Raw genomic sequence first — 25,243 nt, forward strand, 5'->3', positions numbered from 1 at the left:
TTTTTTAGGTTTTATAGTTTTCATCTATTAGATCCCTTGTAGCGCTAACAGAGTGTTTATTTCATTTTAATTTTTCTTTCTCGCTTACTGTGTGTGTGGGGGGGGTATGCATGTGCTCGAGTGTGAGCACAGGCATGTCATGGAACATGTGAAGAACTCAGAGAACAGTGTTGGAAGCCAGTTCTCCTCTTCCACATTGCTAAGCCAGCATCCTTCTTGCTTCTGCTGCTATGCATTGTACTCTAGCTGTTGGCTCAACAGCTTCTAGATGATGCTCCCATCTCACCATAGGAGTGCCAGGATTACAAATAAACACCACTGCGTCCCAATTTTTTTCTATTTTTCGAGACAACATTCCTCTGTGTATCCCTGGCAGTCCTGGAACTCACTTTGTAGACTCAAACTCACAGAGACCTACCTGCCTCTGCCTCTCAAGTGCTGGGATTAAAGGCATGTGCTACCACTGCCTGGTGGCATGCAGATTTTTATTGGGGTTTCAGGGATCAATCTCAGGTCATCTGGTTCACATAGCTGACTAACACCTTTACCTGCTGAGCCATCTTCCTGGTTCTGAAGAATACAATCATGACTAACACCTAGAACTTACTGTTAAACCTGTTATTAGTCTAATTGTCATGTGGCCCTATTTAATTCTCACTTTATAAGATTTATACTATTTTCCTATTGAGTTAAAGCATACAAAATTTTATCATTTTTATGTCTTCAGTATACTGGCACTTAGTACGTTCACATCGTTGTACACACCATTACTAACATTTGTAAGTTACACACGTAAATTTGTAAGCCCACACATAAAATGGGGCTCGGGGAATCGGCTGTGGAGACATTGGGTCTCCCCCCATTCAACCAAGCTAAGTAGTAACCAGGCAGTAACCAGAACAATGCCCAACACATAGCAGATACCCAACAAATAGTGCTTGAGTGAGCATGTTCATTGCCAGCATTGTCGTGGGGAGTCACAACCTCTAACCAACAGGAGGGCATAGACTGGTGAAGAAAGCTAATCTACGTCCCAGTGACACTCAACCCGGTCACTCTTTAAGACAAACTGGACTATGACACTGTGGAACAATTGGGGGGAGGGGCGCTTTGTGATTGCTGTATTATTATTTAATTTTTATTGTATATATTTATGGGGCTCAGTGTGATAATTCAATACACATATAAATGGTACTGATCAGTGAGGAGAGTTAGCATTCTGTCTAACATCCAAACTGAAACATCTTGCCGTTACCATTTCATCTAGCTTCCCTTAAATATTGTCCTGAATCCCTTTTTTATATAATTTTTTTCAATTATTTAATTACTATGGATTTTTGCTGGCATGTATGTCTGTGTATCAGTTGCATACAGAGCCCTTGAGGCCAGAAGAGGGCATTGTATCCTCTGAAACTGTTCCAGACAGTTGTGAGCTGCCATGTTGGTGCTGGAAACTAAATGGGGTCTTTTGGAACTTCCCAGCCTCTGGAAGTTCTAAGTATTAATCATTACTATAAGTTTATTAAGAGTGTTCTTGGGCTGGGCAGTGGTGGCACATGCCTTTAATCCCAGCACTTGGGAGGCAGAGACAGGCGGATTTCTGAGTTTGAGGCCAGCCTAGTCTACAGAGTGAGTTCCAGGACAGCCAGGGCTATACAGAGAAACCCTGTCTTGAAAAACCTGAAAGAAAAAAAAGTATTTCTAATCACTGAGCCATCTCTCCAGCCTCTTAAACCTCTTAAGTCACTACAGTGGCCTGAATCTATATTCCACATACCCAATTGGTTAAGATGAGAAGATCTTTTAAATCCAGAAGATTGGCCTGGGCAGCATAGTAAGTCTATCTCAGAACCCAAACCAGAAACAAACAAATGCATGCACACATTAATTTTTGACTAACATAACGAATATACAGGTATGGTGTGGTTTTTCAGTATACATGTGCAATGCTTGCTTACACATATGTGTGCAAATAAGGTAACCGGCATTTCAACCTAGCTTAGCATTGCCTTGCATTTGGAGCCTTTGAGCTTCTCCCTTCTGGTTATTCATAAAATAGATGGTTCTTGTGAGCTGCAGCCATCCTCCTGTGCTGCAGAACACTGGAGCTTTCTCCTTCTGTATCCTTCCTACCTCCTCCCAGCACACATTCCTACATCCAATACTACTCTACATCCTGGTCTTCTTATAGAATCCACATGTGAGGGATCTCTGCAGCTGTCTGGATGAGAACAGGTTTTACATTCATTCCTTCGAGGGGAAAATCCCATATACTTAACATTCCTGGTTTTCCTGGAGATCTGTAGGTGCGAGAACCTTCATGCTGTACTCCCAACAGACATAGGAGAAAGACCCTTACTTATCCATCCACCGGTGGGCATCTAGGAAGATTCTGTCTTAGCTATTGATGCCCAAATAAGCATAAGAATGCTGCCCTAGTGTTTTTCTTCAGCTACTGCCAAAGTAACTGAGTTCGACTGACAGGTTATGTGGTGGATCAGTTTTCTGTGTTTAGGGGGAGTCTCCATTTGTTCTCCACATGGCCTATCAACAGTGCTAAGTGTTCCTTTTGCTCCGAATCACACACGTATGTGGTATTCAGTCATTTTTGTCCTTTAAAAAGACCGGTCTCAAGCTCACCATGTAAATGTAGCTGAGAAGGACCTTGAACTCCCAACCCTCTGGCTCCCATCTCTAGAGTGTGCTAGGCTTTCAGACAGGCATGCTGGCTGGTTTGCAGCATAGCTGGGGATAGAATCTAAGCCCTCAGACACTCTAATAACTATTCTACATCCCTAGCCACTACTTCTTGTCTTTTTAAAAATTACATGTATTTGTGTATGTGTGTGTGTGTGTGTGTGTGTGTGTGTGTGTGTGTGTGTGTGTGTGTGCATACACATGTGTGGGCATGCATAGGTCAGAAGACAACTTTTTGAAGTGGTTCCCTCCTGCTATCCTGTAGGTCCCAAGGATTGAACTCAGTTAAACTCAGTTCATCAAACTTAGCCTCAAACTATCTTCCTGGCTCTTCTTTTTTTTTTTTTTTGGTTTTTCAAGCCAGGGTTTCTCTGTGTAGCCCTGGCTGTCCTGGAACTCACTCTGTAGACCAGGCTGGCCTAGAACTCAGAAAGCCGCCTGCCTCTGCCTCCTAAGTGCTGGGATCAAAGGCATGCGCCACCACTGCCGGCTAATTGTGCCTTTGTTGTCTCCGCTGTTTTGGTGTCTTCCCACCATGACTGCCTCTGCCTGGTAAAGTCTAGAGTAGCTTTCTGGAGGAGAAAGAATTTAAATGGAATCTTGTGGTAAAATAAGTGCAGACCCAGGCATAGGTGAGCAGGGGCCCAGAGCAAGCAGAGGGAACTCAGGGGAGTCAGCTAGGCATGGACTGTGGCTGCAGAATAGAGCTGAAGAATCTGATGAAGGCTGAGTTAGCCAGGAGCGGGCTTTTCCTACCAGCCCCCGGCATTTCTGGGCATCTCTCTTCAGCCTCTGTGGACTTCTGCACACAGAAACTGGGCTGCTCTCTGCAGTATGGTAGCAGCTGGCTGGGCGTGCCATTCTGACCTTCCTGAGGATGCTGGTACCCTGGCATCCTGAGCAGGTATACAAGCCCTAACCACCGCCTCCTTCTGTCCTGGGAGTGGACAGCACAGCAAATGCAGGGCAGCACAGGGGCGCGGGGGCGCGGGCGCGCGCGCGCGCACACACACACACACACACACACACACACACACACACACACACACACACACACACACACACACACACATCTTCATAGACCTGGTAGACGCGGAAAAGGCAGCCTGTCGGAGCAAGCCTCTCATTAAAGGTGGAGAGGGGCTAACAGGCTGCTCTGCGCATACTAATTACTTGTCTCACAAGGAGCTTGGAGAGGGTTGACTGGCAAAGCCAAGGCAGGCTGAGCAGGCTGAACCCACCGCAGCCAGCCTCCTGCTGTCGTGTTTATTTCCCTCTTCCAGAAACTCCCTCCCTGGCTCCCTTTTGTCTCCCTCTGAGTGGGTGGTGGGGTGGAGAGCAGAAAGCGCTACTGGGGAAAGAGAGAGGACTAGGAAAATATGGAAGAGAAGAGGAGGCAGATGCACTGAAGTTTAGCTGATTTTTCCCTCCTTATAAAAATAATCTAATCATATTACTAGAATTTTGATTTTATAAAAAAGGATGATGTGTGTGTGTTCGTGCCCAGCAGTGTAATATTGCTGTTTTGAGTATTTTAATATTTTTCTTTCAGTCTCTCCACTGTCATTATATGTAAAGATACTCTTTAAGAGGTGGTAATTATTCTAACTCATTCCTCTGTGTTTTGCCTTGTTTCCACTCACACCATGCTTATTGGAAATGTGGAAATAGCTCGCACCCTAACCAGCCTCCTCTGTGGTCCTGGTCTTCCCTATGCCCCTGTTCATCCAACGAGGGGGCTTGATGAATTACCTTCCCAGGCACCATTCCAGAAACGACCAAGAGAAACTAAAAAGCATGTGCGCGTGTACACACACACACACACACACACACACACACACACACACACACCAACCCAGGATGTCCTTTTTCTAATCCCTAGAGACTGTTAATCTGTTACTATATGACAAAGGTGGGGGTTGGGGCTACAGATGGAATGGGGGCTGCTAATTAGATGCAGTTTGGTTTGACTTGGTTCCCTTTGCTGAGCCCAAGGTCCTGTACGTGCTCATCAAGTCATACTCCTAGCCCCTGTTGTGTTTTGTTTTGTTTTGTTTTGTTTTGAGACAGGGTCTCATCACATAGTTCAGGCTGCTCTTCAATTCACAAACTTCCTGCGTCTGCCTTCTGTATACTGGGATTATAGTACCATGCTTGGCTTGCTAGTCTTAAAAATTGTAGATTAGTATGGGTTTTCTTGTAGGCTCAATGTAGTTATGAGGATTCTTTAAGTGTAAGGACTCAGAAGGGAAAACCAGAGAGACCCCAAGATGAGAAGGACCCTCCTTCACCCCCCGTCCAATGCTGCTGGCTTGGAGGAAGAGGACCCAAGCCAGGAATACAAAGCTCTTTAGAGAGGCTGGAAAAGAAAGGCTCCAGGGAAATAGTTCTTTCCTGGGATCCCCACCAGATACACAGGCCTGGCCACGCCTTGAGGTTAGTTCATTGGACTCCATTTCAAATGTCTGACTGTAGAAGTGTAAGATAATACTCTGTTGGCTGAGCATTAGCTGGTTCACTGGCTGCGCATCAGTTGTTATAGCAGCCGTAGGAAGCTAATACAGTGGCCAAGATCAGCTTCCAAACACTAAGCAAAACAATAGGTAAGTAGTCCAAATTCCAAAGCAAGGCCATCCCTGACTTGTCCTGGCAGCTCCTTGCACCTTAAGCAAGCAGCCCGGCAAAGCTCCCACAGATACATTAGAACTACCATAACGAGGAAATATAAAAGAAATATACTGAACAAGGGCAGCTGGCGGGTCGTATCCAGACTCAGATAGTCACCACCCTGTGTTAGCAGAGGCTGTAGTGTCTCGGAAGAACTGATGCTTGGAGGCTCAGAGAACACTCAGCTGAAGCAAAAGTTTACAGAGAAGTGAGATTCCTAGCCACCTAGACATTCCCTGCCTAGGGGCCCCAGGAGTCTAGAAATCACTCATTGGCTCAAAGCAAAAAGAAAATCGCCAGCACAAGATTTTCCTGAAGCTCTCAAGAACTTCCTATTCCATCTATTTGTCCAAAACTGGCTCACACGGACACTTCAAAATGCAAGAAAAGGGGTTCAGTTAACAATAGCAAAAAAAAAAAAAAAGAATTGGGAGTCTTTTAATAAGCAGCAACAAGAAGTATTTCACAAATTACCATCGTTCCCCATACCCTGAGCAAACAAAAACAAACAAAAAAACCAAGGCTAATATTGTTGGCCACCTACTAGAAGCCTAGAATACATTATACACCTTAGCTCGCTACTCTTTCTGCTAAGCAAAATTAGTTGGGAAATAATTAATTTGCCTAAGGACACATGCTCAGCAGGACTAGATCTCAAAGCAGCCTTGCAATGTGGCTCAGTGTGCTCTCCTCAGTCCCACTCGAAGCTGGGGAACCTGTACCGTGTTCACTAATGCAAGGCAGGCAGGTTGGAGACCAGGAGCAGTGAGGGGAAGGAGATGCTCACCTTGCCAGAGCTGGACTTAGAAGGACACACCTCACTTCCATGATTTTATTCACTGCACCAGAAAGCCCTAAAAGAGGACTGGCAAAACGACTCAGCCAGTGGACTCAATCCTCCAGAGCCTGTATGGTGGGAGCAGAGGGCAAAGCTGTCTTTTGGCCTATAAACACACACACATACAAACATGCACACACATATACACACAGGTACACACATATACATACACATACAAATACACATACATACAAGCCCATATACATACATGTACACACACAGAACACACATATAGACATATACATGCACACACATACACATGAACACGTGTGTATACATCACACACACATATACAAACATACACAGACACACACACATGTACACACACATTCGCACACACATGCACATATGCATTCACACACATGGACATGCACACATGTATATACACACATGCACACACACATACAGACACACATACACACATGCACACACATATACAGACACATACATGTTCACATATACAGACATACATGCACACACATACACAGGCACACATGCATGCACACACATACACATATATGCACACACATAGCCACATGCGCACACAAACACACATGTGTACACACACATACAGACACAGATACACACATACATACACATGCACACCCAGATAAACACATATGCACATGTATACATGTACACATACACACATGCATACACACATTAGACACACACAAGCCTGGTAGCATAGGATTAAAATTGCACTCTCAGGGGGCTGGAGAGATGACTCAGCGATTAAGAGCACTGACTGCTCTTCCAGAGGTCCTGAGTTCAATTCCCAGGAACCACATGGTGGCTCACAACCATCTGTAACGGGATCTGATGCCCTCTTCTGGTGTGTTTGAAGACAATGACAATGTACTTACATAAAACAAATAAACCTTTTAAATAAAAGAAAGGAAGGAAGGAAGGAAGGAAGGAAGGGAGGAAGGAAGGAAGGAAAGAAGGAAGGAAGGAAGAGAGAGAGAGAAAGGAAAAGAAGAGAAAAAAGAAAAAAAGAAAAGGAAAGAAAAGGAAAGGAAAGAGAAGAAATTGCACTCTCTGGAGCCTGGGAAAGGAAGATTCCCAAAGCCTGCCTGGACCACGTGAATGAAATTCCATCTCAAGACAAAAAGAGGGGGCTCGGTAGGGGGACGCTAGGGACATTGGTTAGTAGTAGAGCACTTACCTAGCATGTGTGAGACACTAGGGTCAATCCACAGTATGGACATGGACCCTAAAAGACAGGAATTATGTTTCTCTTGCTGATGAGGTTATATAACTCGGGTGACTGAAACAGAGTGGAGCAGGGAGTGTTCACTTAGCTACTGATTTCCAAAGATTGTCATTCTGGAACCTACGAAATCTAAATCTCTTAGCCACATGACTCTAAATATCATGAACTCCCCACTCCTTCTAACATGCTGTTAGTCCTACTTTGGAGAAGTTCAGAAAGGCTCAAAGACTTGCCCATGGTCATAAAGACCAGAGGCAGAATGAGCCTTGAACACTGACACTGTTGACCATAAATCTGGGCACAGACTGTCCCAGGCTTTCTCTTAAGCTCCTGCTCAATTCTGCTGGGCATTCTGGACCTGCTTCATGTCTCCTGTGTCCATTATACAAGCTCAGCGTGTGTGTAAGACTGACGTGAAAGACTTCTCAGAGGTACAAAGGGCCTCGCTGCCCGTGGAACCTAGGAGACATTGAACCTCTGATCTAACCGGCCCCATTACTCTTCAAACCTTGCCTTTTTGATATGTGAGCTAACATAGTTTCTTTCTCGTTGTTAACCATCGAGTCAAGTTTTACCGAATCCTAACAAGCATGAGCATGTTGGACTCCAGTCTCACAGCTCTTACTCTCCGGGACATTGCATGAAACGCCTGCTTCAAACCCTCTTTTGTTCTTCTGTTATCAAGCTGGCTCTTGGAGCTCAGTCCAGGTCCATTGATGAGATTGTATGTTCTTGGAGAACAGGAGGCCTTGCACTGATGAGAAATGTAAAGCTCTGAGTTCTGTCTGACTCCAGGGGCAACTGGCTGAGCCTGCCTCACTCTGTGGTGGTTTAAATATAACCAAGGTTCTCACGTGAGACCCTTAATCCCCGAATGCAGTACTCAGATGTGGGACGTTTAAGGGATGATTTGAACATCAGGGGTTCCACCCTCATGAATGGATTAATGGAGTTATCAATGAGACTGGATTAATTATCAAGAATGTCAGCTCCTGACAAAAGAGTAAAAAGTTCAACCCCTACCTCACCCTACACCCAGCTCTCAAATGGAACAAGTGCGTATACAGGCCATCTGCCAAGGATGAGGGAGCAAGAAGGCCTCACAAGATGAAAACCACTCTGCCTTGGACCACTAGCAGGAAACAAACCTCTGCTCTTTTTGTTACTTTGTTTGTTCTTCAAAACAGAGTTTCTCTGTAGACCAGACTAGCCTCAAACTCAGAGATCCTCCTGCCCTTGCCTCCCAGTGCTGAGATTAAAGGTGTGTGTTATACCATCACCTGGCCAAAACTCTATTCTTTATAAACTACCCAAGTTCAGATTCTGTTACAGCAGTAGTAAATGGGCTAAGAAACCCTCTGTCTTCCCAGACTTCTTTACGGCCCTGTGGGGACTGTTTACCTAAGGAGTAGTTGGTAAATAAGTGGTCTCCCTCACACCAGTTCTCCCTGGGACACTGTGGATCACATTCATGGAGCATCAATGAACATATGATGTACGAATATGTGTGTGTGTGTGCGCGTGCGTGCGTGCGTGCGTGCGTGTGTGTGTGTGTGTGTGTGTGTGTGTGTGTGTGTGTGTGTGTATAAAACCATTTCTATATATGGGATTAAAAATCAAAACTCTAATTATCTGGTGAGTAGATGGAAGATGCTGAGGAAGTGGCTTAGGATCTATCCTGAGCAGATGAGAATATTCTGCATTTTTTTCTTTTTTTTTAAAGATTATTTATTTATTTTATGTACCTGAGTACACTGTAGCTGTCTTCAGACATAACAGAAGAAGGCATCAGGCCCCATTGCAGATGGTTGTGAGCTACCATGTGGTTGCTGGGAATTGAACTCAGGACCTCTGGAAGAACAGTCAGTGCTCTTAACCACTGAGCCATCTCTCCAGCCCGCATTTTATTTTCTGTGGTGATTACAAAGGCATATATAGTTGGTGACTTTTATTAAACTAAAAATCTAAGCTCTTTGCATGATTGATATATATATGATATATATATATATCATATATATATGATATATATATATATGACACCTTTATTTAAAAAAAAATAAGGGGGGTTGGGGAGATGGCTCAGCATTTTAGAGCACTTGTTGCTCCTAGGTTCAATTCCTAGTACTTACATGGTGGCTGACAATCATCTATAATTCCAATTTCAGGGTATACAAGGCCCTTTTTGGATCTCCACAGGCATCAGGCACACATAGGGTGCACTTACATACATGCAGTCAAAACACTCATACACATAAAATAAGATTAATAAATCTAAAAAAAAATTAATTTTAAGAGCCTATATTCTGAGGTCATGTCCAGCCATCAATCATGGATGCTATGATTGATTAGTAATGTCTACTGGCATGTTTGTTATTCATGGGCCTTTTTTTTTTTTCCCTGGTTTCTCAAGACTGGGTTTCTTTGTGTAGCCTTGACTGTCCTGGAACGCACTCTGTAGACCAGGCTAGCCTTGAACTCACAGAAGCCCAGGCTGCCTCAGACTCTTGAATGCTGGGATTAAGGGCATGTGCCACCATTGTCGAGCTCTTCATGGGTTTAATGAATCATCTTCTGTTTGTGCATCATTTAAAATCTGTCCAGCCTATAGGATTACAGTGAGTGAAAGGCTCTGCATACAATGTAAATCTCAGTCAAGCATTAGCTGTTGTATATTTGTTCCCGTGTGTCTTGCACTGAGGGGCTGACTTTGGAAGGAGGAGTCCCAGAAAATTCTCTCTAGCAGAAATGAAATGCAACACCATCAACTATTTTCAAAATGCCAGGCTTCCTGTGAACACGGATAGCCTTTGTCTGTCTCAGCTTTCCCATGAGTAACACCGAGCACGCAGGCACATGCTTTTCCATCGCATCGGGGCCATTTTGAAGGGACTGGTACGATTTCCACAGCTGAACTAATTCTTCGGAGACTTTATTCTTTCCTAATGCTCTCGCTCAAGATGGAGTCTGGCTTTTGTCATTTCTCCTTCCCCTCTGACTGTATATCTTCAAGGGGCCTTTCAGGGCTTTGCTCTCAGGACCGTAGGATTGTGTTTATTAGCCAGGGTATTTGTTCTTGGTGCCTTCTGGCCCCTCCTGGGAGTCTCTGGATTGCTGATGAGGATTGGGCTAACCAGCCTGCATCAGTTGGAGTCTCAGGGCTCAGCTGCTGTGCTCTTTCTGATTGGTGTCCCCACAGAGGAAGCAGGACAGTGCCTGGCGACCTTACCTCTACTTTCGAAGCAAGCCAGAGAGCCAGAGCCAACGGCAGATCCAGCCTGGGTTTTCGGCCAAGAGATACCTCCGAGGCCTTCTGCGGACATGGCCCCCTGACACCGTGAACCGGCTCCAGTGTGCAGGTCAGTGGGAGAATGGGTGGGAGTGGACACCAGTCTCCTCCCCCTCCCAATCTGACGTGAGGGTGTGTTTCCCATTGATGCCAGAAACACCGGGATTTAAGGTCCAGCTCTGCAGAGTCCACAAGCCTCCGTCCCAAACCAGTTAGGTTTATCTGAAACTTAAACTTAATTGGACATCTTGCATTTTATCTTGCATTTTATCTGCCTGGACATTTGTGGAAGGAAGGGCCACCTGAATACTGGCTCCTGCTCACACTGTACATCTTCACCCCAATCCAGAGCTTGCTTCTCAGCCTATTCCAGGCCAAGGGCTCGGATCTTCCGTCTTAAACCCCACTGGTCACAAGACAAAACAAAAGGAGTTCTAAATACACAAAGTATGTCTTGGTCCAGGGTCGGCCAGTCAGCAGCAGAGCTGAGCCCAGAAAGCCGATACTTCCCGCATCCACAGCTCCACATTCTTCCCAGAATTTCCAAGTTCCCTGTCTGAGGTCATCTCAGGTCCTCTTAAAAACAGCAGCTCTCCAGCACGATCCCTGCCAGAGAGGGATGAACACCCCTCTGCCTGACAGAACCCCAAAAGCACCCTGCAAACTTACGGAAGCCTGAAGTGGGACTTGGAGCAGCCTGGTTCAGCATACTATACCCACACTAACAGCGAAAGTCACAATATTTGGGACATTTTTTTCTACTAAAAAGTATTCATTGTTTATCTGAAACTTAAACTTAATTGGACATCTTGCACTTTATTGGACAAACTAGTTGGGGTGAGATGGGTGGTAAGATGTGCCAGACCTCGCTTGGCCTCATGCCGTTCCTTCAGTACCAACAGAACCAGAGAGTTCTGGCTTGCTTCTTACTTTATAAGTTTACCTGGAAAAGGAAAGAAAACAACTCCCTGCCCAGTAAGTGGTGGTTTGAAACAAGATGAGCCATGTGGGTTTCTCTGGCAATTAGTTTTACTCTCAAGGCAGAGCCCCATCGTTACAGGCAGTTCTATTTACTTACCACTTGAGAGAGAGAGAGTTTCTCAACCAAAAAAACGTGTTATCCCTGGATGGGGCCAAGGCAGAGCAGGCTACCATCCCGCAGCCTGGGCCCAAGAGCCTCAAGGAAGGCAACACCTTTAAAACAACAACAAAGCGACCTCAGACCCATCCATGTTTTCTAGCATGTATGATCTAAGAAAAGGTACAGGTAGCTTGTATTTGTGGGCTCCTTGCCATTGCTCCTTGCTAAAGCCCCTCTTTAAAGTAGGCCTTCAAATTGGAGGAGCCACGCTGAGATTCCAGTGAGAAGCCACTGTCTCAACAACTGTCACTCTCTTCCCTTCATGGTTCACTGTTTGATGTCAGTGATGTCCTCTAGTCCCTTCTTCCTGCCCCTGTGATGAATCCCCACACTTCACGGTTGTTTCTTTTCTTTTTCTTCCTTTCTAAAAACTTTTTTTTCTTTTTTTGCTTCAGTGGTTTTTTTGGGGGTTTTTTGTTGTTGTTTTTTGGTTTGTTTGTTTGGTTGGTTGGTATTTTCGAGACAGGGTTTCTCTGTATAGCTCTGGCTGTCCTGGAACTCACTCTGTAGACCAGGCTGGCCTCGAACTCAGAAATCCACCTGCCTCTGCCTCCCAAGTGCTGGGATTAAAGGCGAGCGACACCACTGCCCAGCTAGTGGTTTTTTTTGTTTTTTGTTTTTTTTTTTTTAAGATTTATTGGGCTGGCGAGATGGCTCAGTGGGTAAGAGCATTAACTGCTCTTCCGAAGGTCCTGAGTTCAGATCCCAGCAACCACATGGTGGCTCACAACCACCTGTAATGAGATCTGATGCCCCCTTCTGGTGCGTCTGAAGACAGCTACAGTGAATTGGGCCAGAGTGAGTGGGGCCAGAGCAAGCAGGGTCAGCAGAGGTCCTGAGTTCAATTCCCAGCAGCCATACACATGATAGCTCATGGCCATCTGTACAGCTACAGTATACTCATACCCATAAAATAAATAAAATAAATCTTAAAAAAAAAAGATTTAAAAAAAAGATTTATTTATTTATTATATGTAAGTACACTGTAGCTGTCTTCAGACACACCAGAAGAGGGCGTCAGATCTCATTACGGATGGTTGTTTGTTTTGTTTTGTTTTGTTTTGTTGAGACAGGGCTTTACCATGTATCCCTGGTTGACCTGGAAATCAATGCATAAACCATGCTAGCCTCAGGCTTATCAGCATCCTCCTGCTTCAGCCTGAGTGCTGAGAATAAAGGCATGAAGCCACCATGCCCAGCTTTAAAGGGTTTTTAAGTCAATGTTTATGTTGGTATACAAAGTGACCAGTTTCATCAGGACACCTTCATTCATACATTATTAGGGCTGTAGTTCCCAACCATCCAAATTCTGTGACCCTTTAATATCTTTAATATGGTTCCTCATGTTATGGTGACCCACAACTGTAAAAATATTTCATTGCTATTTCATAACTATTTTTGCTATTGTTATAAATAGTGATGTAGGGCTGGTGAGATGGCTCAGTGGTTAAAAGCATTCACTGCTCTTCCGAATGTCCTGAGTTCAAGTCCCAGCAACCACATGGTGGCTCACAACCATCCATAATGAGATCTGACGCCCTCTTCTGGTGTGTCTGAAGACAGCTACAGTGTACTTACATATAATAATAAATAAATCTTTGGACTGGAGCGAACAGGGCTGGAGCGAGCAGAGGTCCTGAGTTCAATTCCCAGCAACCACATGGTGGTTCACAACCATCGGTACGGCTACAGTGTACTCATATACATAAAATAAATAAATAGATCTTTTTAAAAATGAATAATGATGTAAATATCTGATATGCAGGATGTCTAATAGGTGACTCCTGTGAAAGATTTGTTCAGTAACCTCCAAAAGAGTCGCAATCAAAGGTCGGGAACCATACATAAGATGCATTCTAATTCCTCCCCTGTCTGACTGCTCCTCACATATCTGTCTTCAGTCCTCTTTCTGCCTTACTACATAGATCACTGCTCTCTCTATTTTCCACTTCCCTTAAGAGAGCTTCATGCCCTCTCATGATGCCCTTTGTAGTTTCGTAATGTATGTGCCTATGTGTGTGTACACAGCCACAGATATACATCTATGTAAAAGAACATATGCAAAAATTTTAATCTAGACTGCCTACTCAAGTCGGAATCTTCTATAAAGTCTCCCGGCCACTACTGAGCTTCTGGCCTTCTGACCTCACATCGCACACTCAGAGCTGTAGAGCTGACTTCAGAGAGATCCATCTCTCCAAACCTCGCTATGAGGAATTGATGTCTAGTTCCCCTGTGTCTACCCTCTGGCCAAGCAGAGGGTGGGCCCTTGGTAAGCCTTCAAGAAATACTGCAGGTTGGCTAGATTCGATTCAGAAGGCTGCTGAGCACGAGGCAGCCAGAAGCAAGCAAGCCCTGCCTACTGTGATTAGATCTCTCTTTCTGAAGCAAACAAGCTTCCTAGTGAACACGAGGAAGCAGCCACAGTCTTGGTTTCCCTTTGTTTTTTTTCCCCAACAAGGACCTAGTTCTTGGGAATGGTAAAGTAGGACTAAGCGCTCATGTGGCGCCAGAAACACTCACAAGGCATGTGAGAGAGAAGCTTCCTTGCGTTTTGTCTGAGTTTTATAACCCTTCTCGTCTCTGGATTGTCTACTTTAACGTCTGTTCAAAGCCAGGACTACTGCAAGTTGGGAAACTTGTAGCTTTCCCAGGAACTCTAGATTGGGTACCATGTTTGACATCAATAACTCCTGACCTGCCCCTCAGGACACATCAAGGATTCTGTGCTGCTCCAGGACAGTCGGCTTGGGATACCCAAGAATCTCAGGCCACAACAGGATCTTTCAGGTGTACCCCCAAAATACCATCTCCTACCTGTCATCCCTTCATTTTGGATTCAACAGAGATCGTCTTATGCACAAGGTACCTGTTTGTTTTGTTTTGTTTTGTTTTTTCCTGTAAGTGTATGTGTGCTGAGATGGGCATGTGCGTATGCATATTTGATTGTGTGGGGACACTCATGTGTGGGTGTGGGTGCTCATGCACATGTGTGTGTGTATGTGCATGTGTCCTGAGGCCTGAAGCTAGTGTTGAGAATTACTCTACATGGCATTGAAGCAGGTCTCTCAATCAAACCCGGTGCTCACTGAATTGGTAGTCTTGCTAACCAGCTTGCCTTGGGGATCCCCTGTCTTTAGCCACTGAGGTTGGATTCTAAGCAGGCTGCTATACCCACACAGCATTTAAATGAATTCTGGGAATTCAAACTCTGGTCTTGACATGTCTAGCAATTTAGCCCCTGAGCCGTCTGCCCAGTCCATATCTGTTGATTACATGACCACTTCAGCTCACAGATACTTGGCTTATTTTTAACAGCTTAAAATAAAGTTTTCAAAAGCACTTGGGAGGCAGAGGCAGGTGGATCTCTGTGAGTTCAAGACCAGCCTGGTCTACAGAGTCTGTTCCAGGATGGACAGCCAAAGCTACACAGAGAATCCCTGTCTCGCAAAACCAAAATAAAATAGTTTCACAGAAAAAAATCCAGGGGCTCTGGTTCCATCATTTTCATTTGTAAGACAGAGGCCTCAGTCTGGATAGATGACGCCTGTGATGTCCAGCAGAATGGCCGTTAATCACATATGTCTAGTGAACACCTGAAATGTAGCTACTGCAATTGTAAAACAAGAGGTTTTTATTTAATTTTGATCCATTTACATATAAATAGCATGTGGCTAGTGGCTACTGAGTGTTCAGATTTCTGAAGTTTGTTCTATCCTAATGTTTTTTTAATAATTTATTTAATTTTATTTTATGTGCATTAGTTTTTGAGGGTGTCAGATTCCCTGGAACTGGAGTTGCAGACATTTGTGAGCTGCCATGTGGTTGCTGGGAATTGAACTCAGGACCTGTGGAAGAGCAGCCAGTGCTCTTAACCACTGACCCATCTCTCCAGTCCCTATTCTAGTATTTTTTTGTGTTGGTTAGTTGGTTGGGTTTTTTTGAGACAGGGTCTTACCATGAAGCCCAGGATAACCTAAAACTCACAGTCCCCTGCCTCAGCTTTCTAAATGCTAGCGTTAAAGACGTGTGTCACCATCTAACATTCTTTAATCCTGTGATTTTTGTGACAATGCTTTAAAAAATACATAGACTTTAGGACCATAAATCTGTTTTGCAAAGTCTCTCCTTTGATTTGTGGGATGAAAGATCTTGAGCAAGTCAGATAACTTCTTTGAGTTGAGCTTCCATTTCTCCACCTGTGTAATGGGCTTGTTAAGGCTACTCAGTACTGCACCGAAAAATCACCGTGATCTGCCTGTACACTGTTCAGCAGTGTGGAGACTTGGCCTACTAGTGCTTTCCTTGGGAATGTGTGTCACTGAGAGTGCAGTTAGGAGATCGGAAGAGATAGCTTGGAATAGAGCCTAGCATTGTACATATAAAGGTATTTTTCTGAAATCCGGAAATGAAGAATTTTTCCAGAAACAATGGCAACATCAGATCAAGTTTTTCCCTTGAGAGAAGATCTTGTTCAGATTAGTAGGGGGAATGTGGATCCTCAGAGACTGGGGCCACCAAGCACTCTAACCATACAGTCACTTAAACCTAGACTCTAGTGGCACTGAACCCTGGTCAGAACCTGGTCCACATGTGGTTTGTCTATATAAAACACAGTGGTCCATCAACTGTCTTCTCATGTGTTTATACTTTCGTTTATAGCATAAGCCTCTATGTGCTTTGTGAACATGGATGGAAAGTCCATAAAGCCGTAGACTCTGGAACATGCATGAAATCATGTTTCTGGGCAATCAATCCATGTTCTGGGGAGTAGAACCCACCTAGGTAATGTCCCGTGGGACTGGCTCCACCCTTCCCTGGTGGAGGACTACCTCATTGGTGTCTTATGAAGTCTCTCCTCAGAGACCCTTCTGTCTCCAGTCGATAGCCTGGGATTTTGATGCTCTGGGACCCAAGACAGTGGGCAGTGAATTGCAGCACTGTCACTGGGGAGGGGGTCTCAAGACTTCAGAACTGTGGGATCCATGACTTCACTGACACCATCTACCACGGAGCTCTTACCATTGGGTAAGGTAGACAGGACATGTGGTAGCATGGGATTCAAAGCCATCAGGTGTCTCTGGGCCTCAGTTTCCTCATTTATAAAATGGAGAGACCATACCACAGGTACTTCATAGGACCGTATGTGGGCGTTCAAGGCCATAGTGCAGTCCCCGGCATATAGCAAGTGCTTAGTACATGTTAATTACAGACCTCCTTAGATTTTTTTTTCCAGCATAATTACTAATTGCAGTGCCCAATTGCTTGTGATCACAGGGAGTGTGGGGAGAAAGAAAAAAATCAATCTTAAAGAACTATATGGTGATCAGAGGCTGAAGTTAGGACCCCACTGTTTTCATTGGTTTTAACTTCATTTCCCCTTAGTGCCCCTCTGATGGCCTTTTTCTTTTTTTTTATGTAGCAGAGGAAGGGGGCTAGTGAGCTGGCTCAGTGGGTAAGAGCACTGACTATACTTCCAAAGGTCCTGAGTTCAAATACCAGCAACCACATGGTGGCTCACAACCACCCATAATGAGATCTGATACCTTCTTCTGGTGTGTCTGAAGATAGCTACAGTGTGCTTACATATGATAATAAATAAACCTTTGGGCCAGAGCGAGCAGGGCTGGAGCAAGCAGGGCTCCTAAGATCATTTCCCAGCAACCACATGATGGCTCACAACCATCTGTACAACTACAGTGTACTCATATACATATAATAAATAAATAAATCTTTTTGGAAGAAGAAGAATAAGGAGGAGGAGGAGGAGGAGGAGGAGGAGGAGAAGAAGAAGAAGAAGAAGAAGAAGAAGAAGAAGAAGAAGAAGAAGAAGAAGAAGAAGAAGAAGAAGAAGAGTGGGAAGGGGAACAGGAACGGAAATGGGAACGGGAAGGGGAAGGGGAAGGAGAAAGAGGAGAAGGGGAAGGGGAAGAAGGAGAAGGGGAAGGGGGAGGAGGAGAAGGGGAAGGGGAAGGAGAAGGAGAAAGAGGAGAAGGAGAAGGAGCAGCAGCAGCAGCAGCAGAAGTATCCTGGCTGTAAAGCTCAGATCCCCAACAATGAGCTGTTACCCAAGCTGTGCTCCCTGCTTCCTCAGTTTACTCAGCTGTAAAATGGGAACAATGGTGTCTGCAGTCTTTCCCCTGTGTGCTTTTGTGAAAAATCTCAGGAGGGTTAGGGAGGTGGCTCAGTGAGTAAGGGCAATCACTGTGACAACAAGAGGACCTAAATTCAACCCCCCAGCACCCATCTAAAAGCTAAATGGAGTACCTGGAACCCCAGTGGTTAGAGATGGAGGCCAGTAAAAAGAGACCTAGGGCTTGCTGGCCAGTTAGCCAACTAAGATGGCGAGTGTCTGAACTTTGGCTTCATGGCTATGAGGAGACACTATGACCAAGGCAATTCTTTTTTTTTTTTTTTTAAGATTAATTTATTTATTATATGTAAGCACACTATAGCTGTCTTCAGACACACCAGAAGAGGGCATCCGATCTCATTACGGATGGATGTGAGCCACCTTGTGGTTGCTGGGAATTGAACTCAGGACACTCGGAAGAGCAGTCAGTGCTCTTAACCACTCCAGCTCAACCAAGGCAATTCTTATAAAGGATAAGATTTAACTGGGGCTGGTTCCAGAGGTTTAGTCCATTATCATCATGGTGGGAAGCATGGCAGAGTACAGGCAGATGTGGTGCTGATGGAGCTAAAGGATTCTCCATCTTGACCTAAAGGCACCCAGGAAAAGACTCTCCTTCCACACTGGGTGGAGCCTGAGCACTAGGAGACCTCGGGGCCTGCATACACAGTGACCCACCTCCTCAAACAAAGCCATACTTTCTAATAGTGCCATTTCCCGTGGGCCAAGCATATTCAAACCACCACAGCGAGCTTCTGGATGAACAGGGAGCCCTGTTCCAACACTAAGATGACAAAGGGCCCAGTGTTAAAGTACAGCCCTTTAATCCTAGTACTGGTGAGGCAGAAGCAAGAGGATATTTGTGAATTCAAGGCCAGCCTGGTCTACATAGCAAGCTCCAGAACAGCCAGGGTTATGGGGAGAGACACTGTCTAAAGAATTAAAAAGGAAGGACTGGAGAGATGGCTCAGCAGTTAAGAGCACTGACTACTCTTCCAAAGGTCCTGAGTTTAATTCCCAGCAACCACATGGTGGCTCACAACCATCTGTAATGTCATCTGATGCCCTCTTCTGGTGTGTCTGAAGACAGCGTACTCATATAAATAAAAATAAATAAATCTTTAAAAAAAAATTAAAGAAGAGAAGGCATGGGAAGAGAGAGAGAGACAGAGAGACAGACAGACAGAGTCAGAGAGATACAGACAGAGACAGGGGGTGGGTAGAAACCATAGGGGAGGGCAGAGTAATAGCTCACTGACAGTTCTAAATTGCTAGCCTGAAGCACATTATTGGGATCGTTCCAGTCCATATTTGATGTACAAAGACATGTAGCTTTGGTCTCCCAATTATAATGTCTGGTGCTTTTCTTGCAAACCTGGTCCTGTTTGAGCGTTAACAAATGAGCCAGATGATGCTGTATACTGAGAAATATTGCTCTCACATAGATTGAGTCAAACATTCAATCTCACTGTGATACAGTCAGAGAGAAATGACCTGCATATACCCTCTGCCCACAGTGCCCCTGCCCACCTTACTCGTTCTGACGTACACAGCTGCTGAATGATTATCCATCTGGCTGGAGTTTACTTCCTCCACCCTCAGAAGTATATCCAACTCCAAATGAATCTGACCAGGAAGGATGGCTCTGCAGTCTGGCTTAGAATCAAAAGATCATTCTAGAATTCCCCCAAAGCTCTTTAGTGCTATAGACTCTATATGGAGTTAAGGTCCCTTTGTGGATGAACTCTGGGCCGTTCATCAAGTTCCCTGGGACATAAAACTCAGGGAGACTTCTGAACTTAAACCTGAACTTGTGTCTTGTCCATCAATACTTCCAGCGTCTCTTCAAATCAGAGTACCCCTTCAGGCAAAGGAAGGGGGTGCGGAGAGCTGCACCCCGACCGCTCCAGGCCAAAGGTACTGAGGATGTGAGTGATGAAGGCAGGTGAGGCTGGTTGTGGAGAAGCACAGGAACTCCCAGACGCCCAGATCTCCACCTCACATGAGGTACCTGGAGGTTTCCAGAGCCCCTAGTTGAAAGACAGATCCACATTGTTCCACAGAGCTGCATGCTGGGAATGGAGGCAGAGCTGCATGCTGGGAGGGGAGGTATTGCTCCAGCTTGGCTCCTAACAAGGAAGGCTTGCCAGACCCTGTCAGCAGTAAATCTGCCTTGAGTAGGTGATGAAAATGGCCACAGGACCCTTTAAACCATCAATGAAAGATTTGTTAACTGGGCCACAGTCATCTGTTGACTCAGATCCCTCCTGCAGGCTGCAGACAGGGTGAATCCTGAGTGAGGCAGGAGTCTTGCCTCCCTGCATTCTGACAGAGGTCTTCCCAAGGCAAACCATGAGGAGACACTCGGAAACCCTAAGGACAGGTTTCCATGCAGCATCCCAGTGGCAACAAGTCAGGGGTGTAGGTCACACCACAGCCACACCTCTACCATCACCACCACTCAGGATCCCTTGCACTTCACATAGGACGGTCACTGTCACGATCGGATTGGAGGCCCAGCCAACTCTGTAAAGAAGCAAGGGCAAGAAATTGGGATCCCCATTTTACAAAAGAGGAAACAGTGTCTGAGAAGCCAAGCTTCCATCTTGAGTCTCCTGACAGCCAGAGCAGCAGGGCAGCCTCATGTCTACCATTTCCATGGATGCAGAAATGAGGGAGCAAGAGGAGCAAGGGCCTGGGCCATCATTGCTCAGAAAAGCCAGAAGGAAGGATCAGCAACGTCATGCCATGTCTGAGGTCCCCAGCTGACCCTCTGTCACCTTTGCAGGTCTGGATGAAGGGGAAATTGATATCTACATGGACCAGGGCTCTGTTGCTCAGAACCACAGCAATCAGGAGACTCCTCTGATGGCACTCAGGAAGCAGCTATGGCAGGAAGATGAAACCCGGGCGGAGGTACAGTTTCTGTGACAGTTCCCTTTGCTCTTCGTGAATTTAGAGGAGATCCTCTCTCTCTCCACTGTTTCTTGAGACTCCCCTGAGATAAGGGTATTTAGACTTTGGACACTGTCTCTTAAATTGTCACTCAAGGAACCCTGACACTGCCAAGTGCTCCTTTTAAAGGCAGGTTTTCTGCACCTGAGAAATACTGTCCAGGTATCTCCTGGGGAGTCACTGTACACTTTGGACAGGGAGTACTTTAAGATCCGAGACAAAGTGACAAAGTGGCTGCTTTAACTCTGTCCAACTCCTGGCTTCCCACATTGCTGAACCAGATTCTCCTTGACTCCCCACCCCACAGACAGCTGTGGTCTGTCTAGAAAGAAGGAACTCCTGACCTTAGACTAAAAACCTAACTTCCAGCCTGAAAATGTAGAAGTGCTTTCTAAACTCCAAGGCTGTGTGCGTGTGCGTGTGCATGTGCGCGTGCTTGTGTGTGTGTGTGTGTGTGTGTGTGTGTGTGTGTGTGTGTGTGTGTGTAGTAGGGGATGTGGAAAGTCATTTCTTAGAGCCACACAGACAGTATCTACTCCTATCTTAGTAATCTCGTTTGGCTTTATGAGGTCACATGCCAAGGAGAATAGAACTGTGTGGGGAAAAGCCACAGTACAGAAGGGCAAAGAGGAAATTTATATTGTAAAGACCACGATTTAAGCACTTCGTTCTGGATCCCCCCCTCTTTTTGTGACACTGTAAGCAACGCATGTCAGCTTACGTGTGTTACATGTAGCTGTGTGTCATTCCTTCTTTGGTCAATAATGACATGCCTCATTGTAATAAACAGCATTAAAGAGCGTGTCTGCTGTGGGCTGTCGCTCCCTTCCTCAGACAGATTTCATCCCCCGGATCTGACTTACAGACAGCTGCTTTATCCTCTTGTGTTTACACGACTCTGTCTGTCGTTCCCTAGGACACGTCGAGAGAGAGCCACCTCCATGTCCACGCTTCAGAGCAAAGACACAATGGAAAGAGTCAGCCACCCTCCCGGAAGGTCCTTGGGCGTGCCTCATTCAGCTACCCTCAGCTTCCTAGTGACAAATCCCTCTTCATGTTCTACTGTGGAGCCTTCCCAGGTAGAAAGGCAGGTCTCAGTGGTGAGGAACCCAAGGTCTAGGTTGATCTGAACGCACCTAATGCTGCGTTCCCTCGAGAACTTGGGCTCGTCAAATGCCACTTAGTGCCACTCGCCCTTGAGAACAGCAGAGTCCACCTAGTGTGGGAATGAGATTCTGACAGGCTCCCCTTGGCCTAGTGCCTAACCATTCGAAGCCTGCCGTACAAGGACTGAGTGTGAATGTTTGCCCACCTACCTGCAAATTGTTTCATTTTACAGAGGCCATTTCTTGCTCTGTGGAATGAAGATAACACTATGAGCGTACAGTGGGGACTGCATGGGTTAATAAGCATGGGTTAATACATGTATTAACACATTAAAACACAGTATAATTCCTTCCCCACATTTGGTTCTTAGGCCACTGGAGCTACCACTGCAGTAATTCTCACTTCCACCTGACTCAGCCAGCAAGAGACCAGAGAGTGAGACTGAGGGTCCCCTGCCTACAAAGCCATGGCCACCTCAGTCCCTGATTTTCTTCTCATCAGCCAAATTCGCATAAAAACTATTCTCTAGTCATCTGTACGCATTAATTAGATATCAATTCTATACACAGGGAAGGCACTTAGGGTATGGTGGTGTATATTTGTAATCCAAGCACTCAGACCGCATGCCAGTTTGAGATCATCCTGTATAACGTACTGAGTTTCAGACTAGCTGGGCTACAGTAGGAAACCCTGCTCAAAAAAATAAAATACAGGGCTTAGAGAGACAACTCAATGGTTAAAAGTACAGACGGCTCTTCCAGAGGACCCCAGATCAGTTCCTAGCACCCATGTTGGACAGCTCATAACTGTCTCAACTAGCTGTAACTAAATCCAAGGGATCTGATACCCTCTGGCCTCTGCAGGAATGTAACATGTATCAACACACACACACACACACACACACACACAGACACACAAATAATAAAAACCAATTTCTAAGAAAAATAGAAAAGAAAAATAGCAAGAGTTAATAAAACTCAGCAGCTCACCCCATCCCTCCAACTGATGAGCTTTCATTCCTACCTGTTTCTCCAGACAATCAACGGAACGTGAAACCCCACAAGGCCAGAGGCAGCTGCTTATCACGCGAGCCTCCTGTTGAAAGACACTTGTTCCCTCCTCTAGCATCTGCCATTGGCTCAGAACAAAATACCCTTGAGAAAACAAAGAAAAAGAAGGTAAGAGAGAGGGGGAGGTGGCGAGAGCATGTGTGTGTGTGTGTGTGTGTGTGTGTGTGTGTGTGTGTATGCATCTGTATCTGTCTGCATGTCTCTGTATGTATGATGTCTCTGTGTGTGTCTGTGTATGGTACCCATGTCCGTATATCTCTGTGTGTGTACATGTGTGCATTTGTGTGTGTCTATATGTGTCTGCCTATGTGTGTGTGTGTGTCTTTGTGTGTATGTGTGTGTTCAATCCCATCTAGAAATAAAATCGCTCACTCAGAGGGCTGTCTCTGAGCTTCAAGGTGGAGGTGGAATGAAGGTACTGTAGTAATTGACTGCTGGAAATCACGGAGTGTCAGTGGCCCACAATCATTCCTTCGAGCAGCAGAACCCTTTGTTCTGTTAGGGGCCAGGGTGTCTCTCCAGACAAGTAAGGGCAGAATTTGAGCTTGTGAGCAACTGGTTCCCCACCAATTAAAAATGGTGGGGAAACCAAGGCCAGCAATGTTCGCTCAGGTGAGGCTCTATCACCTTGCAAACGTAGGGAGGGCAAGTCAAGAACACCAGCGAGATGGCACACCCTATCAAGGCTCTTGCCGCCAGCGAGATGGCGCACCCTATCAAGGCTCTTGCCGCCAGCGAGATGGCGCACCCTATCAAGGCTCTTGCCGCCAGCGAGATGGCGCACCCTATCAAGGCTCTTGCCACCAAGCCTGATGACCTGACTTAGTTCTGGGACTCATGTGACAGAATTACAGTCCGAATTCCCACAGTTGACCTCTGATGTCCATAGGCACACAGCGGCATGCGCCCACTCACATATGAATAAATAAGTAAACAAATACACGGAATGAAAATTTTAGAAGTCATGAACACCTCTTTCTTAAGAGGACTCTGGCCGTCTCCGGCCTGACGCGGCCTCACAATTCTGTATAGGACTTTGGTGTTTAGGAAGCATCAGTTGTGGACAAGTCATGTAGAAACTCCCACAGCCGCTGTGGGAATGTGGGCAGGCCACTCACATCTTCTAAGCCACAGAGAGCCTGTCTGCAAGCAGATAATGATGTGAACCTCACAGAGCTGGCAGAAGGACAAGAGATGATGCACTCTTAGGACTTTCTTAGAGTCCGATTGGGAAGCACTGAATGAGGACTCACACCGTCTTAAGTGGCTCTGTAGGACCACAGGCGATCCAGGCACTCCTGGTGCCAGTAATGGATGCTGTTTTCATTCATTCTGTACTCTCTGGGTGGTCCTGAGTCTGAGCTGTCTTCTCCTGTACCTTTAGGCCAGGAATAAAGAGCAGACTTGAACCCCTGCATCCCCTCAACATACACACAGGCCTGTGGAAAGCCCAGGCTCTCATACCCAGCCAGTCCAGACCCGTGCCAGGCTCAGAGGAAAGGCATGCCTTTGAATCCCATGCATTCGTTAACATAGGAAAGCGATATTTTCCACTGTGTTAAAACCCTGTGTCAATTTCTAATTAGAATAAAGAAATTAAAGCTTGGCTTGTCAGCCATCCCTCACGCAAGCAGTCTAAGTTCCCCACACAGCTTTCTCAATGCAGCCCTTGTAAAACAGACCTTACAAGGTCTGTATTCAAAGCAAGGCCGTTGGCAGGCAACACCTGTACCGGGAGGGTCTCCAGAAACAGATATCCTATGTGCGTATGTTTGGCTAATCATTTTCCTAATGTCTCAAAATTATAAATATTACTGTGCATAAACTGGATAAAATTTCCTTCTTCAATTAACCCCAAACACGTTAGATGCTTCTGTGTGTTTCTGACTTCTGATTTTCTTTTCTTTTTTTTTTTTCCTTTTAAGCACTGAGAGAAAAAGAATCTTTTTACTTCTCTTCCTCTGAAATCAGACTTTTTGAAAGCCAGCACCTACACATCTCAGAACACTAAATTCATAGACCAAATGCTGCAAACAAAAAGCAAAGCGCTCTGTAGTGTCTGAATGATGAGAAACTGGAGGATCCAAGTTTTACCCTATAGTATCTACACCCTCACCCCCACCATACATACAT

The 25,243-nt window shown here is 45.5% G+C and overlaps 1 protein-coding gene across 20 annotated transcripts in view; it reads left to right on the forward strand.

Annotated features, from left to right (window-relative positions):
- The window catches only part of Kiaa2012 (KIAA2012 ortholog), a 119,191-nt gene that overhangs the window by 10,566 nt on the left and 83,382 nt on the right, over window positions 1-25,243 (forward strand). For 17 of the 20 annotated variants that reach the window (XM_031367630.1, XM_031367625.1, XM_031367616.1 and 14 more), the window contains exons 3-7: window positions 10,615-10,774; window positions 14,555-14,710; window positions 20,767-20,894; window positions 21,850-22,012; window positions 23,076-23,218. In XM_031367630.1, coding sequence (XP_031223490.1) covers window positions 10,615-10,774; window positions 14,555-14,710; window positions 20,767-20,894; window positions 21,850-22,012; window positions 23,076-23,218 — 750 coding nt within the window. Of the gene's footprint in view, window positions 1-10,614; window positions 10,775-14,554; window positions 14,711-19,676; window positions 19,924-20,766; window positions 20,895-21,849; window positions 22,013-23,075; window positions 23,219-25,243 lie in introns of those variants that run through there. The other 3 variants (XM_031367631.1, XM_031367633.1, XM_031367632.1) reach the window with 3 other exon arrangements.

Source organism: Mastomys coucha, unplaced genomic scaffold (genome assembly GCF_008632895.1).
Source record: "Mastomys coucha isolate ucsf_1 unplaced genomic scaffold, UCSF_Mcou_1 pScaffold14, whole genome shotgun sequence".
In the NCBI taxonomy this organism is placed as follows: domain Eukaryota; kingdom Metazoa; phylum Chordata; class Mammalia; order Rodentia; family Muridae; genus Mastomys; species Mastomys coucha.